Source organism: Phaethon lepturus, unplaced genomic scaffold (genome assembly GCF_000687285.1).
Source record: "Phaethon lepturus isolate BGI_N335 unplaced genomic scaffold, ASM68728v1 scaffold46882, whole genome shotgun sequence".
NCBI lineage: Eukaryota > Metazoa > Chordata > Aves > Phaethontiformes > Phaethontidae > Phaethon > Phaethon lepturus.
This window is the reverse complement of record NW_010523533.1, coordinates 19,274-31,024: the sequence shown is the minus strand read 5'-3', so window position 1 is coordinate 31,024 and position 11,751 is coordinate 19,274. Positions and strand designations below refer to the sequence as shown.

Genomic DNA, 11,751 nt, shown 5'->3' with positions numbered 1-11,751 from the left:
GGAGCATCAAGAAGAAAGGTGCCAGCACAGTGTTACTTAAACAGCCAGAAAAACAGAGTCTGCTCCAAGATCCTCTTTTGGCACTACTATGATCAGTCTGAGGAAAGGAAATGGCACGGATTCCAAAAACATTCCCAAAATAATGCAACAAAGGAACTGCCATCCAGAGAATTTGACCATAGCAAAGCTACTGAAGAACCAGAATTTGATCCAATGCATTTTATTCCTTTGATTCTGCTCTCTCACCTTTCCCAAGAGAGGACTGCATCAGCTAGACTGAATTTCATTTGAGCAGGAAAGAGCAAGAAAAATTTCAGAGCTGCTCTTTTCTTCACACCTTACATCTCTGACATCCAAAGTCCTCCCCTCCCCTTGCAAATCCTCCTGGCTTCACTTGGGGTATTTTGGGAATGGAATTCCCATTCCAGTTTGTTGAAAAACCTGCAACATATATGCCATAGGTAGGTTTTTTTAACCACGTGATCCTTACAGAGCTTCCTGCAAGTAAAAAGGAAGCTGCAAGAAAAGTTTGCAAGATGACTGATGATAAATAATTAAATTTAGACAAAAAGTTAAAATGCTGTGTGCATTCAAAAAGTAGGTTAAAAATTACCACCTTACCCACTGAGTGTCAAAAGAGACCAGGTTGTTTCTGCTGTAACAAAAACAACACAGTTTTGGAAAAACAAACCAATGCACACATCGGTACTGGCTAGATGCACAAAGCTGGAGTATTTTTTTTACTGGGGATGAAAGTCTGCAACATGGGGAGGAGAAGTCTAAGGGGAGGAAAGTACAGGACTTTATCTAGGTCCAGGTTTGAGCACTTACCATGAGTAACAGAGCTATCTGGAATGCAAGTGAATCTCAAGAATAAACAGGAACTATTACTTGAAATTTAACTGATCAGATTCACTAACCATTACACTGCGCTTGTGTCAAAGAATCACAGCAGTGAGGTGTCTACTTCAGATAGATGTCAGAGCAAATGCAAGCGATTAGGCACATACATCTGGATGATCCTTACTTATGCAAACAAATGTCCAACGACGGTACATACACAATCTGCATATGAAAATGAAGCGCTCAAATTCTGGAGGCACACCTGCTATTGTCCATGACATTACTAAACAACTAGACTGTCTCCATATACACAATGAGACCCAGTATCATTCTACTGCTGGAAGAGATGTTCTGCAGCATGTAGGTAAAGGCAGAGTGTTACTAGAAAACTCCAAAGGAAAGAAATCATTAAGATTGTAAACAATCTTCTGCCTTAACATAGCATCTGGAATCTAATTATTTACAGCCACTCCTATTAAGCATGGTTCAGGATGCGAAAAAGTAATTTAAAAACACTTACTGGCAATCATTATAGTTTTAGAGTTTCCTCCTAAGCTGTCTTTTAACAGCCAAGTCAGCACAGAGTCCCTGTAAGGCACAAATACTTGTTTCTTCTTTGAAAGAGGATTTGTTGCATCCTGAGATAAATCAGCTGTTATGTGGAGGTAGAAAAAAAAAATTGCAATAACTATTATGTATTTTTATTCATTTTCAAAAACAGTATGTGTTAGGCCAGTATTAGTAAGTAAGAAAATGAACAGAAGTGTAAGTAAACAAACAGAAAGGTATTTAGTTATTTAAAAAACAAAACACAAACAAAATAGACAAGCACAAAAACCAGAGACTTACCTAAGGCAGAAATGACATTTCCCAGAGTAACTAGAGATTTGTTAATATTCCCTCCTTCCTTTAATCTAACCCCTGTGGCACCAGTGGCATCTGCTCTCTCGCTTCCAGCAAGATCTACCAAATGAATCTTGCTGACAGTCTCACAGGGCATTTCAGAATCAAATTTAGCCTACAGAAAAAAATTCCAATGAAAAGTGTGTTAAGCTAACACATTCTGACATTTTACTGAATGCAACTTAATGTCCTTCTTCACTTGTTTCAATAGCAGAGCTTCAGAAGACAGGTCTATTAGAGGTGCCACAGAAAGGCATTTGATCATGAATTGCTGCATAACCCCCAGACAAGTACTTACTACTGTAAACTGTAGTACCTGCAACTTTCTAGACACACACACAGACTAATGTGAATTGGTATTTACATGATAGAGTGAACATGTGGTGCATTCGTTTCATTAAGCTTTAAATGTTGAAAGTTATAGCATACAGACACATTTATACTCAATTTCTCCCCCGTCTCCAAGTAACAATTGCACTTTTATTCTGTGATTTTAACGAGGTTTCCTCCCAATTTTTATCTTAATTCACATAAATAAATTCAGATTGCCCTGTTTCAAACTTCCTTCTACTTTTACAGTACAACAGTAGAGCAAAACTTTTTGCTGCCTCCCTCTCACCCTCTTCTGAAAGCTTTGCAACAAGCAAGTCATCATTAGAGAACAGCTGGTGCGCAGGATTTTGTGTGTGTTTATTTTTAGGTGGACACATGCAAAGTTCTATGAGTAGAGCAAATCACCTCTATGCTACCTCCTCTTCATCTTGCAGATTATCTGTGGACTGTCTAAAAAACCCCCGCCCCAAAATGATGAAGAGCAGGGGTCATTAGAAAAGGCATTTACTACCTATAAACAAAAAGATGGCTGTGCTCCAAGAAAATATGTTGAATCTCTCCGTTATTCCACCAGTAAATCAAGGAATATAAATATTTTCCAATAGTAACAGATGAAGAGTCAGCAAGAAAACATTCAGAAAACATTTCTACACTCTACAACTTGGGCCATGGAGACAGGTTTTTTTCATAAATCTTGGGTAATACAGTGTGAAAGCTAGACCAGGTTCAGCTCTGGCTGGAGTCTCACACAACACGCTTCTTGCCCACTCCCGTCACAGCAGCATTACTGGTCACTGTTATTCAGCCTGAACTCCCTATGATTATCTCCTCAAAATCATATTACGTAAATCACATTACAATGCAAATTTTAAAGATTGTAATCACTGATAAACGTATTATAATTCTCAGAATAGTATTTTCATGCTTTTAACTTTCCCTATCACAAGGCAACAACATTATCTACCCATATTTGCATATTTGACAACCTTATTTAATTATCATATGAATTATTGAATGTCAACACATATTAAGTGTTTTAAGACAGGGGGTTTTGCTTTGTTACCTGAGTGAAGTTGATCGTGAAAATGGCGTGCGACCTGCTACTGACATCATTCATTCCAGTTGCAGCTGTCGTTCTATTTATATTTCCTGCATCCATAAGTTCCTCCACATCAGTATAATTTTGCACTAAATGTTTAGACAAATCTAAAGAAAAGCAGAGTGTTACAGTATGCTCATATGTGCACTTGATTTTCTTTACAAAAAGATTCAAATTACCCTCACTACTGCAAAATATTGCTGCAATTAGTGTTTATTGTCATACTTGTTTATCACTTAAGGAAAGGAATGAGGCCTCATGTGAACAATGGAGAACTTCGAAATTTACAGGAAAAGAAGAAGAAAATATGCAATTTACTAAAGTATTTAGTGCAATAACATAAGCATAATCCCTCAAGAGACACGAGCCTTCCCTGGTAGAGGACAGATTAAGACAATTAGCTCTTAATAGGTTCTTTCCATCTAAAGATTAAAGATTTATAAATTATAGTCAATAAATTCTTAAAACCAATTGCAACTCTTAACATTATGTAAAAATGTATTATAAAGTTACAGATAAAAACTGTATATGTATAATAATCTTTGAATTGGGAAATCAAGTGGGAATACTAAATGAGAGGCTATTCTCCTTTAATGCTTTTATATCAAAGCAAAGTATTATATCCATCATCATTTATATTTTAAAAGATAAAAATGCCCTATGCAATTAGACATGACATTTTAGAATATATCAAGGTAATAAAACATGCAGTGCAAAACACTGGAAGTGTTTTTACCCTCAACATACGGCCCTTCTTTTGGATGTTCTCGTATTCGTAAATTGTTAGTTTTTGATGACTTCCGCCTGAGAAGATCTCTCACACGTTCATTATAAATCTCCAGATAACTGAAAGAAAAAGATTAGAAAACCATTGTCTGATTCAAGAGTCTTTAAAAAGAGGGAAAGCCATGTTAACACTGCGTTTGAAAGCAAGATGCCTGGAGAAGCAAATGGATCCAAAGCTGGCTTAAGACAGTAACGACTACAGTGTACTTGTATCGCAAAGAAAAAAAGGGGGGGGGGGGGGGAAATCAAGCAGCGAGTAGAAAGGAAGCAGACATTAACAACAGCAAGATCTCATGTCAGCTAAAAAAAAGTGTAAAAGTAAGGAAGATGCTGTCCAGAAGCAAAGGCGTTTTCACTATCATTTAAATAAAGCAAAATGCACAGGTGATGGATTAAGTTAGAAGTATTGCACATTTTGACTACGACTGCCAACAAAAATCAATTATAGGACTGAGGCCAAGCATGGAAAGTTATTTCAAAAACACACACTTTTCTCAGAGATAAAGTGAAACAGGATGGCTGTAACTGAAACAAGTTTGATAACTGGCAAACTATTAACACACCAAGACCTACCTGACTTCTGTTCGAAAGGATGCCTCATTTCGCTTTGTTTTTTCACTTATTTTGCTGAATAATCCTTCACAAATTCGAGGTATTAAACCTGCATCACCCTGCAATAACAGCAATGATTATTTCCAAGGCCATATGCACAATCTATTTTGAAAAATAAAACGCAAGATCGCTAGTTGAGGGTTCCAACATTCAGAAAAAGGGGAACAACCCAAAACTTTTCAGCAAACACTCTCTTGCCTTTTATTTAATTGCAGTCATCTTGCCATTTCAAACCTCACGTTCGTGTTGGAACATATATACTAGCTCCAGTTCTTTGCTATTGGGATATACTCTGGCCCTCTCACTTAGTTCGAATAATCCCAACTGCTTACGGCAAAAACTGGCTCCTCAGAACAACACATGAACTGCCTTATGTCAATACTATCTTTTCTAACTTCTTCTGTCTCATTTCATTATGGACTTGGCAACATCTGCAGAGAATGAGATAAGAGCCATTTACATGAATCCATGAGCCATTCTCATTCAAACCCCCAATGCCCAGCTCACAGTCCTTCCTGTCTCAAAAGATGCAGCTTTGGATAAATTAGCATGCAGTAACAAAATTAAAGGTACATTCACTGTGTCCCACAATGCAGACAAATTAAATTTGATATCTAACTTCTGAATGCTCGACTCCACCGTTAAAGAGTTTTTATGCATAAAGTGCTCAGCCGCTTTAATAAAGCAAACTGAAAAAACATATTGCTTCTCACAGATCCCTACAGACTACATGATTTACTAGCAGGGCTGCAACTATCCATTACAGGGTCCTTGCCACTTCAGCTAACACAGCAGCCAGCAGCAGCAGGATGCCATCTTCACGGCTAAGCTGGCACTTGAGAATTGAGTCTCATCCCAGTGAGGCTGCGGCTCCACCACTGCTGTCAAACACATGTCAAGACCGCGAGGCAGCAACTAACACCACCAAGATATCCAGACACTTAGCATACAGCTCTCCTCTTCCCATTGCTCCAAGGAGAATCCTTTCCAGCCAAGCAGCGAGGCAGTAAGTCAAAGCCAGGGTTTTCCCCAGCAGCCAAGAGGAGGAGGAGAGTGCCAGGCAGCTCTGGGCTCAGCTGAGGGAGGCTGCTCGCTCCCAGCTGCCCCGTTCACACCGAGTCCGATGAGTTAGATGACTAACTACCTGCTGAGCACACCTCCTCCCCACCACTTCAGGAAGACAGCAGCTAAAACTCTTTCAGAGCTAAAATGAGTGAACATGGCTCCCAGGAATAAAGGGACAAGAACATATACATACAGATGAGCTTTGGGCTCAGAGCTGCAAACTCAAGAAGTAGCTTACAAAACAGTCTGTCAGCTACAATTTGCCTCCAGTCCAAAAATGCATAACACATTTGATGCGATGGACTAATTCTAATTCTATGCACCGCTGAGGCAAGAAATGTTCTTGCTTAGAGTCAGGGGCCTTGTAATTAAGCAGCAGGCAACTTAGAACAAACCAGACCAAACATCCAACATAAGCATAGCCCAGGCACTCAAGGCACCTAAGCAGGTTTGCCAGGGGGGATTCTACAGGTATCTGGCAGCAGGAAAACACAAAGACAGTGGACTACTCTGCAACAGACTCTGGCAGGGCGAGTGCTCCATGGGCAAAGACCTCTCTTCTACTTGGACCTCAACATAAAATCTGACCCTTTTTGCCCACGCTCACTCCACTCTGCTCCTGTGCTAGTCCCCTCTGTCCTCATTCTTCACCTTCCCACTGCACTCTGTCCCAGCAGTCATCTTTAGGTGCCATCTCTGAGCTCCTTTTCCTCTTTCCTTTGCCCAGGTATAAATCCCAATTCATCATCCAGTTTTGCTTTTTTTTTAATCATACACTATCCCTCCATTTTGCCCTTTTCCAGCTTCTTCCTCTTCTTAATCACAGCCTCTCTGTCCTTCTTAAACCAGGCTTCATTCTTTGAAATAATAAGCTAGTCTCCTATCATACCTAGCCCTTCACCTGACTGCACCTTGGTTTAAAAAAAAGAAACAACAAAAAACACCACTCTAGATAAAGGGAGAAACTTGCAGCTTAATCAGGCTTTTTTTGAGACACTTTGAGCAGCCTTTCCCAATATGTATCAATCTCTACTCCAGATGAAGTTTCAGGGTTCTGCATTGGCATTTCCCCTACGCTTTTTTTTTTTATTATTATTACTTGACCTTCTTTCTTTTTTTTCTTTAAACATAGGAAGAAGAAAAAGTAAGACTTTTCTTTCATCTCATGCTTGGAAACACCTGAACAGTTTTAATTAATGCTTAAGGAAAAAACATGAAAGATCCATCACAAAGTTTTAGGCAAGTCATTAGTGTCTGACATCATTTAGCAACTGCAAAAAGCATCTTAAAATAGGAAATATTAGCTCTAATTGAGTAACTTCAACCATAGCAATATAGTGATGAGAAAGGAAGAACACACAGTTCCCAGGATATTTCATCAGTAAAATATACATCTTACAGAATGCACACTCTTTATTAGCAACTATATTTAAACATTTTCTCCCTTTCCGCTCGCTCCAGCTCTAGGGCAGGATCAACTACATCTTTGACAGGTTTTTTTCTGGGTTACAGAGTTTCCAGTCACGAAAATCTGTGGAACCAAAATAGGTAGTTCACTCCAGACCCGAATTTTCTCATTAAAAGCCTGTTTTCCTCTGTGCTATCTCACCAGAAAACTCCTTACTGCACTTTAAATATACTGTTTCTTACCTAACGTGGACATAGGGAACAAATTATTCCCTTCCTTTCTGCAGCAGCCTTTCTTGTCTTGGAAGACTTTTGTTCCTCCACAGTCTTCCTTTCTCTGCATATGCAAGTCTGACCTTCCTGACAGATTGTATTTTATAGATCTCTGATCGTTTCAGTGTCTCTGTTCAAGCATTATTCTAACTGGTCTACATATTTCTTGAAATGATTGCTGCACATAGTATTGGGGAAGACTTCCAGAGCCAACAACAGCAGATATTGAAAGCAAAATGAAAATAGAACTCATACTTTTTAAGGAGAAGGAAAAAAGAAAACTTATTTCCAATTCAAGTTTTCTTATAGCACTGTAGTCTCTCTGACAGGGCCATCAATTTTCAAGCATTTAACTTGGTGGCTGAGTATATTTTCTACACGCTCTGTACAAAGCCAGATTAAAGTATTTATGTATCATGGCAAGAAGATTATACCTTTATTATTGAATAGTGTCAAATAAACTTCAGCACCTATTCATTTGCAAAATGTCTTGATGATTACGGTCATTCTATATAGTGAGGCAGTCTCATAAAAATGTCACTTTTATAAATTTCTGAAATCAAAATCCACATCTAGGTCATAAGATCTTTTCTGGTTACAAAAGTCTATTCTGTTTACCACATTGAAGTTAAATATAAAGCTACTTATTCTGTGACAACCAAAATAAAAAGATTTACAGCTAATTTACTCTCCTAAGCTAAAAAGAGGTGCCAAGTGGCCAATCTTAGTACATTTCAAAAGAGTGATCTATCTAGGGAAGGACAAGGCGCAATATTCCCCTTTTCAATTCTGCTGGGAGAAGACATGCTATATTTTTTTCCCCAAGGATTAAAGGGAAATAAAACCGTAGAGGTTGCCTTGCAAACAGGCTTCATCAGTCGGCCCTTTTAAGCTGCTCCGCTCCCAACAGCAGGTTCTTTGGGTCCTTGCCCAATCATGGAAGCAACTACAAGAAACTACTCACACCCTTCACTCATGAACTGCCAAATGCCCCTCCTACCATGCCTTCCTCTTCCAGGGTCTTCAATGCAGTGCTCAACAGGACTTAATCCTTAAAATTGAAGTTACTGTATCACCTGATAATGGTTTGCCGAAACTTGTATTTAGCAACCCTCATAGAATCTTTGGGTTAAGGTCATCTAGCTCCCTGCAGTGAGCAGGGACATCTTCAACTAAATCAGGTTGCTCAGAGCCCCGTCCAACCTGACCTGGAATGTTTCCAGGGATGGGGCATCTACCATCTCTCTGGGCAACCTGTGCCAGTGTTTCACCACCCTCACTGGGAAAAAATTTCTTCCTTATCTCTGGTCTAAATTTACCCTCTCTTGGGTTAAAACCATTACCCCTTGTCCTATCACTACAGGCCCTATCACACAGTCTGCCCCCATCTTTCTTACAGGCCCCATTTAAGTACTGGAAGGCTGCAATAAACTCTCATGCCCAGTTTCTATTCCTCACTTGACAGCCTTCTCTAAACAGGGGTCAAGGACCTATTTTAATCTCTGACCCTTCAAGAGGGCTAAAAAAAAAATATCTCTCTTCAGAAAGACCTAATCATTCACGTTCTCAAAATCAGTATCTTCTCTTTTGTCTCAAGTTGGGAATATAAAAACCAGCAGTAACATTTGAAAGTTTTGGTTTTGTTACTGAACAAAATCATTGATTTTTGTCCAATATAACAGAGTATCACTTAAAGACACTTCTTCCAACTGTAAATATCTACCTATAACAGAAACAGCTTCTAAAACCTCTGATTAATACTAGAAGGTATGATACATGGGGAGCCAGTAGCATACAGAAGGATTAGCAATAATAATTCCATGAAAACATGTTCTTGCAATAGCACAGTTTCAAAGCATTGCTACCAAATAAAAATGCACGTTTGCAAAATACAACATACCGCATTTCCCATCATGGTGTAGGACTTCCCAGATCCAGTCTGTCCATATGCAAAAACGCAAGCATTATAACCTTCAAAGGCAGATTTAAGCACATCTGTACCAAGATTTTTGAAAACCTAAAAGCAAAGAAAGTTCTTTAAGACAACAGAAGCTTGGGGAAAAATGTTGTCGTAAGTCATCAGTCCCCAATGACAAATCTTGAACAATAAAGCACCACAATATAAGCTGCTGGCATCAACTCATGATACTTACTATAGGACAGGAAATTAGTACTTTAAAACACTACATTTCACCACTGTGTTTAGTTTACAACAGTGCAACAGTGTATTTTCTACATCTTTTTCTGTCATAGACCTACTTGACATGCAGAAGTACCAAAAAAACCCACCCAGGCACTCCCCTTCTTTCTATAGCTCAAATTTCTTTCAGCCAATCTCAGATACTTCATTCACTTTTCCTTATTGTTAATACCTACTCACTTTTTGTATCTTTGCCAACACTTCTCAAACACTGCAAACACTCAGCCCCTTCTCAAAGTGAAGTATTTCAGTGATCCTGTCAGTTTCTTGGTTTGTGTTTTTGGAGGGTTTTGTCTGTCTGGTTTTGGTTTTTTGCTTTAACCAATTTTAAGAAAACAGCCCATTATTTTCTTCATGTTTTCTCCCTAACTGGCTTTTACATACCATTACTTTTTAGGCTGGCAAACATGGAAACATGTTTTCTATATGGCAAGAGACCTTCTTTCACTAGCTAGTCCCTTCTCTTTTGCCTTCAACATTTACAAACTGGTAACGATCCCTCCTCCACAGCCCATAATACAGGAGTCTGATCTCGCCTAATAACTTCAAGCTCTCACCAGATGCCTTCACCACTTGCTCTGCAATACAGGCTCCAGTATCCTTCCCAGATTCCTGACCTTTCATTATCATTGCCCCTCATTCGTTATCAGTACCCTCTGTGTTCAGTTTTGGGCCCCTCACTACAAGAAGGATGCTGAGGTGCTGGAGCGTGTCCAGAGAAGGGCAACGAAGCTGGTGAGGGGTCTGAAGCACAAGTCTTATGAGGAGCGGCTGAGGGAACTGAGGTTGCTTAGTCTGGAGAAGGGGAGGCTAAGGGGAGACCTTATCGCTCTCTACAACTACCTGAAAGGGGGTTGTGGTGACAAGGGTGTTGGTCTCTTCTCCCAAGTAACCAGCGATAGGACGAGAGGAAATGGCCTCAAGTTGCGCCAGGGGAGGTTTAGATTGGATATTAGGAAAAATTTCTTCACTGAGAGGGTGGTCAAGCATTGGAACAGGCTGCCCAGGGAGGTGGTGGAGTCGCCATCTCTGGAAGTGTTCAAAAAAAGTGTGGATGTAGCGCTTAGGGACATGGTTTAGGGGAGATGGTGGTGCTGGATTAATGATTGGAGTTGATGATCTTGAAGGTCCTTTCCAACCTAGTGATTCTGTGATTTTTGAATGCTAAAGCATATTTTGCATCTACAAGGCATATTAATGGGGCATGTAGTATTAGACAGACTTCCATTTATTATTTTTCTGCCTTTGAAAAGGAAAAATGTAACAATCATGAACAAAGCACACTAGGCAACCACATTACCAATAATCAAGATCAATTTTATTCCATGGCAAGATGAATGTGAATGAAAGATGCCCTTCTACGCCACTGGTGCAGTAAACTGCAAACCCTGCAGCAAGTTGATCAGAGCTTATCTACAAAGTCTTACAGTTAAATATGAAATTAATAACACAAAGCAAAACAATAGCTAGTGCAGCATTTGTTTAGAAATTGCACTCCCATGGTTTGAAACTTCTGTTTTCAGTGTGCACAGGTTGTAGTTAAAACAACACTTGAAACAGGGACAAAGATGCTTTTGTGGTTGAGCAAGAGAAGTTAGCGTTCTTGCCAGTAAGGAAGGAGGCGGCAGTCCGGGGTTGAGAGACACACTAATAGCAGAATATTTAATATGGACACCTAAGCCACATTTAGGATTTATTGTTAGCATCCTATTACTTTGAACCACAAAACTCAGAGCTTTACCAAAAAAAAAAAAAAAAAAAAAATCATTCCTCAAGGCTGCTGCAGCAATCCCTATACGGGCCTTTTAATTTGATTTTTTTTCCTATAAGCTCCTGACACAGGCAAGCTATACTGATCTTGCCTCAACCTGACCTGCTCTGAAACAGAGGCAAAATGGCACCAGTAAGGAAAAACTTAAAATAAGGAAAACTTAATTTATTGCTTATATATGGAAATTGGACAACAACGTAGGATACAACTTGGATATCCATTCATATTAATTCAAGTTTCCTTTGCAAATGGCTGCTTTAATAAGACTCAACTTCATTATTTCACAGCACATTCAGATTCTGGAAAAACCTGTATTGTAACAGCCACAGCCTAACAACACAACGGACTCCCTTTCTGGGATTCTTCTAATGAGGTCTTGTCTAACGTAGCTTTCCAGAGGTATCTAAAGTCAGGTAGAGAAACAGCTACTTAAAGGATCCAAAAATTAAATATTGATAA

At 39.3% G+C, this 11,751-nt stretch overlaps 1 protein-coding gene across 1 annotated transcript in view; it reads right to left on the bottom strand.

Moving 5' to 3' along the window:
- Positions 1-10,151, bottom strand: part of LOC104616956 (kinesin-like protein KIF16B) — a gene marked incomplete at its 3' end in the record, with an annotated part of 16,899 nt that extends 6,748 nt beyond the window's left edge. Inside the window, exons 1-7 of the mRNA XM_010282141.1 lie at positions 10,005-10,151; positions 9,222-9,338; positions 4,538-4,635; positions 3,915-4,024; positions 3,143-3,285; positions 1,693-1,861; positions 1,364-1,495 (exon numbers count right to left, since the gene is read on the bottom strand). Of these exons, the coding sequence (XP_010280443.1) occupies positions 1,364-1,495; positions 1,693-1,861; positions 3,143-3,285; positions 3,915-4,024; positions 4,538-4,635; positions 9,222-9,338; positions 10,005-10,151 (916 nt within the window). The remainder of the gene's footprint in view (positions 1-1,363; positions 1,496-1,692; positions 1,862-3,142; positions 3,286-3,914; positions 4,025-4,537; positions 4,636-9,221; positions 9,339-10,004) is intronic.
- Between the last annotated feature and the right edge of the window lie 1,600 nt (positions 10,152-11,751).